The sequence below is a fragment of the Corvus kubaryi genome, unplaced genomic scaffold (genome assembly GCF_017639235.1).
Source record: "Corvus kubaryi isolate FWS band 111438036 unplaced genomic scaffold, C.kubaryi_AGA036_p1.0 37394, whole genome shotgun sequence".
Classification (NCBI taxonomy): Eukaryota; Metazoa; Chordata; class Aves; order Passeriformes; family Corvidae; genus Corvus; species Corvus kubaryi.
Genome location: NW_024581133.1, coordinates 85,773 through 92,485, shown reverse-complemented (window position 1 = coordinate 92,485; position 6,713 = coordinate 85,773). Strand labels below are relative to the sequence as shown.

The window sequence follows — 6,713 nt, the reverse complement described above, 5'->3', positions numbered from 1 at the left end:
AAAACTGCTTTAGCACAGTGGAGTCACCTTATCAGCACTAAGGCTGTCTCCAATCTTTCTGAAAACCAGACCTCAGTCACATCTACTGCAGGAGATCCAGGCTGGAGCACAGGACTGTACAGGATGTTAATGACTCTCACTGCAGGCCAGGCTCTGTGGCAGTGACAGAGGATGGCAGCCCAGGTGATAACAGGAAATACTAAACACACACACAAAATCCAATTTTATGAGGGAAGCTATGAAGACAAGTTTACAGCTAGAGGTAAAACCAAATAGTAAACAAGTTTGCTTAGGTCCAGGGCTGTTCTCCTTTTTCAGTTTGATTACTTTGAGTTTCCTGCCTATGCAATTTACTTTCCCCATGGGCTGCATTTCACTTTTCCTGGCAGAGTCCTGTATTGTGAAGTCTTTGGTGGCTTCTACAATTTAAACACTTTGAATTACAGACTGCCACCAATATGTCCAACAGACAGGATGTAAGTGCACAGTGATAATAAAAGCATTTACCATCACACTTTCACCCACATCTCCTTTTTTCACATCAAAGCACTAATCTCCTCTACAAGCCATTATGTTGTAGATTTGAAGTGCTTGTTCCTGACTAAAAGGTAATATAGATTGAAGGTTGCTGGTGACAGAATCCAGATTAATTATTAAAAAAACAGTATGTACTTCTAACTCCATTAATAGTTATTCACAGACAAAATTAGGTATCCAGATGAAAAACAGCCTCAGTGGAAGAGGAGATTTTGCAGCAAACCAAGTGGCTCATTTGTTTTTGACACAGATTACTACAGCAAGAATTGTTTCACCAAACATCTCAACTCAATACCTTAAACTCATACACGTCACAAAACAACACAGCAAAGCTCTGATCAGCAAGTATTTATGGATTTGTACAAGTTTCCTAATAGAAGTAAAAGAACTGTCATACACAGTCATATGAAGGAATGAACTGTCAGGAAAATGCATTTGTAGGATCAGGTTCAGAGACATATGATCCCATTAGGTGGAAGACACTTCTGGAGGTCATCTAGAGTAAAGCACTGCTCAAAGCAGAACAAATTAATACCAGGCTCAGCGCCACATCCAAGTTTAGTTTTTAGTGTCTTCAAAGATGGAGATTTCATAACCTTACTCAGCTCCTGTTCCAATTTCTTACCACTTGTATGGTGACAATCTTTTCCTACTATTTAATCTTAATTTTCCAGAGAACTTTTTCTCTCTTGCCTCTTTCCTATCCCTATGCCCTCTGAGATAGGTCTGGCTCCACCTTCTGTGTATCCTCCCATGAGAGTTCAAGATAGCAGAAAGGTCTCCCTAAGCTTAAAGCTAAGCAACCTCTGTTCTGTCTCTTCCTACCCCTTGTGCTCCAGCCCTCTGATCCTGATGGCAGCTGCTGGACTCACTCCATTGTGTCAATGTCTTTCTTCTACTGAGGTGTCCAAAACAGGACACAGAACTCTAGGCAGTCTTACAATTACTGAAGATAAGGAAAGACCAACTTTCCCAATCTGCTGCCTTCATTTTACCAGTGCAGCCCTGGATACAGCTGGCCTTCTCTGCCACAGCAGCACTTTTGGCTTCTGGTCAGCCTGCTTTGGAACAGGATGCTCATCCCCTTTTCTGAAAAATATTTTTTCAGCTAGCGCTACTACATAGGGTTATTGCAGCCCAGATGTAATACCCAGTGACACTTGACACTTGCCCTTTTTAAACTTAATGAGGTTTAGTTCAGCTCATTTTCTTGCCTGTCAAGGAACCCCTGAATAGCAGCAATGTCCTCCAGCACATTATAACCTACCTGGTAATAGACACTACTCTTGATGGAAGCAGTTAGTCTGAAAAATCAGGCTACTTACCTTTGTAGAAGCAATAAATTTGACAAAATGTATAGTTTGATTCCCTTTGCTCTGAACATGTGACATGTCCAGATGAGCAGCATCCTGAATGTCTTAGGAACATAGAACTGATGCCTCCATCAGTTTGGGCTTGGGCTCCTCCTGGCATCACCCAGCATTCACCAGGCCCCATCTGACTGGTTTGGTCAGTGCAAGAGAGGGTCACCAAGAAGTATCTTGGCCACAACACAGATCTCGGACACGTTTGAACAAAGAAACCTCACAACAAAAAGGGACAGTGCAGGGCACAGACTGACATGGAACTGAGACAACAGGAAATGTTACAGTTCAGTTCAACAGTGCTGGCAAAGTTCATATCAGGAATGTTTAACTATTTTATATTATAATAAGAAATCCTGGGACAATCCATCTTAATGGAAATCCTTTCCAAAACTCTGTTCAATTACAGATCAGTGTCTCCATCTGACACTGAATGGAAACAACTTTTCTTGAAATAACAGTTTCTCATCACATAAGAATTCTTGTTTCTTTGTTTTTTAAAACCAGTACTAGTCTAGTAAGAACAGTGTAGTTTACTGTCAAGAACCATTAACTGTGATTTCTCATGAGAGTTTAAAAGGGAACAAAAGTTTTGTCACACGATAATTAAAACAGATAAATCCTATGGCACATTTCAAAGGCTGACATCAAAGCAATTTTATGCAGATCCTCTTTGTAAATACTTACAAATAATAGGCATGACAAATATGGCAGTTTCAGTATTTTAATATTTAATATCCAATTTAAACATAAGTATTCAAAAGGAACTATTTTTACACTATTTCAGTAGTGACTTAGCTCAACAGCTGGTTGCAATAATCCTTAAAGTTTTCAGGAACTGAATGGAGCTATCAGCATGAAAACTCCCATTTTAAGTTAATGCATGACAAAGTTCCACTGCAACCCTCTGAAAAGCAAAGGGTTACATTAAAAAAAATTCAGACACTGAAGTACATTGAAATGTATTGTGTCTTACAGTACAGCTTCTTACTCTACTGGTCAGAGATGTGATGGTAACTTCAAAAGGCACTCTGAATTAAACTACAGTAAGTCCGGTCTACAAGCATTTTAGAAGTGGAGTAGAAAAAACCAACACCCCATACTCATATAAATTGCTTTTATTTCTGTCCTAGCCCCAGAGCAGTCAAATTATATTGCACTTTAAAAATATTCTGTGTAGGCTGTGATAAAAATCTAATATTTACACATGGTGTTTGTTAAAGAACAATGCATTGCTGTGGTAAAATATTTTAAGAACCAAATTTTAACACTTATTCTTGGATTAATTAATATAACCAGAAGCTACATCAATATTTTTGTTCTTAGATTCTATTCTAGAAACATTTTTGGTCCTTCCTTCAAAAAATTTGTTATGCTGCAATTCATGTTCATAATTGGTATCAATACTTGCCTGAAATTGCAGTAGTTAGAATATTTAAATAAATAAATACATAATTTCTAAAGAAGCAATAGTTTTGGCGTTCTGTAAACAAGCTGCTGTGGAAGGTCTGTAACAAGACTCAATTTGGCATTTTATGACTTTAATTGGCAATACCTTACATTATACAGCCTCTGCCAGGGTAGAAAACAATTTGGTAGGCACATCTTATAAATCAGTCTGGGCAAAACCCCCAAAAATACTGATTGTTTCCTAGGTCATATGAATAAATAAAAATGGTTAGACTAGCATGATCCACTGAAACCAAAAATTACATTTATGTGATTCTTTGGGGGGGAGAGGGGGGAAGAAAAGTAACTCTATACTTTTTAAAATACAATCTAAAGGAAATGAGCAAGCCATAAATGACTATATGATAACCAAGATGTACAGGACACAAAGGTTGGCAAAACAAAATGAGCATTATAAATTCATAGAAATACTGATTGCAGGACTAGTATCTTAGCTGCATCTCACCAGAAGACAACAATCATTCATTTCTCAATCCAAATTTGAAGAAATATTCTCAATCTGTGTTTGGTAGAACAAATTCAGTGCAAAGCACCAACTCTGATGAAATTTTGCTGACATCTAGGTTGCCCTACATTCCTGTTAAAACATGAGTAGCAATATAAAAGAAACATAACAGATGCACAGTTATGCCATTTACATATAAATTTATGTATACGCATGTTCTAGAAATTCAAATGTCAGGAGGTCTCATCAGCTGCGTTGGATATATTTGATATAGTACAGTTGTAGTTTACATGTTCAATTACATGACATGCCCCAAGTGCTCTGTGTGCACACCCCTGTGCTTCTCTGGAGCTTTTTATTCTGTACTGAATAGCTTCCCTTTGGTTTTCATCACTGAAAGCTGATGGTTTAGGAGAGTAAGGAAAAGCTACCCACAGGCTTTTGTAGAAAACACAGGATGTGCTCTTTAAGATTGTTGTTAATTGGTGAAATGATTAAATATTTCTGTTTAAAACCAGGAACCAAGTTGGTAATCTTGCTGTTAGGAGACACCAAGAGCTGTCACAATAGCTAATCTAAATGCCTACTCTGTGTAGTTAACGGAGACTTCCAAGTGCAACTGAAAACCCTTCAATTCAGAAGCCTACCCTTTCTGGCTGCCCATAGAGATATGTTTCTGAACTTGGTAATGAAAATTCCTTTCCTCCCCTTTCTTCCCAAGGAGAGAATTAGAGGAACATCCAGTGCTAAACCAAATTAAACTTCTGTCCCACCACTAATAAACTGCATACCTTGCAAGCGAAGGTCAATGTTGTTTGAGAGAAGCAAATAAAAATTAGTATCAAGAATTAATATAGCTCATTAAATAACTACACAAAGTGATTCGTCCCGAAGTTAAACAGGTAAGCTGCGACTGTACTGTATCATACACATTAAACTTAATTGTAACTGGGCTAACAGCCACATCTGCCTTTTTCTTGCTCCTCATTCAGTTGTTCTGTAGAGCTGTGCCCATTGGAGCGCACCACCCCTTCAGGGATCCAGGATTTATCCACACATCGTTCCATGCGCTTCATAATGAGGTCAAGCAGAGTTTCAATGGCTTTGCTTACATTACTCCCATTTGCTGCACTGGTTTCAAAATATGGTATTCTGCAGAAGACGAAAAATATAAACTTACATCACACAGTTGTCACTCACGGGAGAAAAAAAACAATGCAGGATTACTGCCACATACTTAGAAATCACACTAAGACTGTCACTGCTACTCCAGAGAAGAGAGACACTGAGTGCTCAGTGGTCTGAAATGAAAAAGAAATTAATGAAGAGGCTGACTGAAGGCAGGGCAGAAGGGCAAGTGTTAAAGGAGTCCACAATTTACAGAGGCACTTGTCAGTATGAGTTCCCAATGTTGTGCTCCTGAGCTTTGTTTTTTTAAACTCCGTTCCATGCAAGAGATGCAGTTAGTCCAGAGCTGATGTGAATAGAAATCAGTAAGGAGAACACTTGTGCACAGAAGGACAAAGTAATTGCAAGAGAAGGAATGCTGCATTTCTTTGCAAGCAAGGCAGTAAAGACTCACAGTGTGGTACTCTTATCACTACAGAAGGTGACTTTCTTCTATTGACACCACAACTCTAAACTTTCTTACATAAAAAAAGAAATCTCAGTGCTCAGATCACTTTTTCTTTGTCAAAAGTTTCTGGCACCTTGGTTGCTAAAGTACATTGCTTGTTTTCTTTATTGTTGTGGATCAGGATGTTCCACTGTGGGTCCACAGGCTGTGGCCGTCTTGGTTTTGTGCTCCCCACAGCATGATGCTACAGCTGCATTTGTGTTACTGCCCAGGAAACTGATACTGTCACTTCAGAATTTTAAGTATTTCTTACTTAACTTGCAAGACCTAATGAGTGGCCAAAAGTATCTTACTGTCTCTGTGCAGGTCTCTTGCAATCTGTTTCAAATACACCACATATCAGTACGAGTCCCTTCCACAGAAGGGGATGTTCACTATCTCACACTTCTGTTAACAGAAGACTGTTAACTGCTGCAGGATTTATCTTGCCTCCCCTCAGGAGAAAGTGACTCCTAGCAGCTATCCTGTCTCACCTCTACAGGGCAGAGAACTTTGTAACTGCCTACAGATAGGATGTGATCCACAACCTTGACTTGTAGCTCACTATTCCTAAATTAAGTTGCATTTTCAGACACAAAGATAAATACTTCATAAATTATTTTCAGAAGTCACATGCAAAGAGATTTAAGATATGGTCACATGCCACCTGCTGCTGTTTAAAACTTATTGCTCCTTCACAAGCAGCTGGTTAAAGTACCAAATGCACTTGCTGTTGTCTGTGTGACATGGACTTCAAACAAGCATTTTCACAAGAGATGGAAAAAGTGAGAAGGTATTACTGCACCATTTCTATCTCATAGACAGATTTTTTCTGATTTGCCTCCAATGATTTTTAAAGGTCAAGGCAAGCTAATTTGTGCCTAGCAAACGTCATGACACAGCGGAAGACCTGCAGAACAAGGCAGTTTCACTGAGGAGCCAGTGTTCACACTATGCCTGTCTTGTGGGATTTACTTTGGAGCAGCTCTACTCTATCCCTCCAGACTGAAGGTGGATTACTGGTTGGAGCACATCATTTAACTTTTTAAGTTTTCAGTTGAGAAGGAATCCAGTTCATGAGCTAGAAAATTGTTCCACTACATGAATTAAAACACCACAAATGCACCAGATGATTTCCTTCAGAAGTGCCTTTCCGATTCTCAGTGAAATGCAAATGTAATTCAAAGATGAGCACCATGAAAGAGTTAAGGGAGTATAAAAGTACAAATTAATATCTGACTGGAACAAAGATTTCACATACTTCTTTCAGAGACACATGACC

General features: G+C 38.9%; 1 protein-coding gene across 3 annotated transcripts in view; it reads right to left on the bottom strand.

The window, feature by feature from the left end:
- Positions 1-2,611: 2,611 nt before the first annotated feature.
- Positions 2,612-6,713, bottom strand: part of RAB27A (RAB27A, member RAS oncogene family) — a 31,219-nt gene continuing 27,117 nt past the window's right edge. For all 3 annotated transcript variants that reach the window (XM_042039273.1, XM_042039274.1, XM_042039272.1), the window contains one exon: positions 2,612-4,968. In XM_042039273.1, coding sequence (XP_041895207.1) covers positions 4,770-4,968 — 199 coding nt within the window. In that variant the 3' untranslated portion in view covers positions 2,612-4,769. The remainder of the gene's footprint in view (positions 4,969-6,713) is intronic.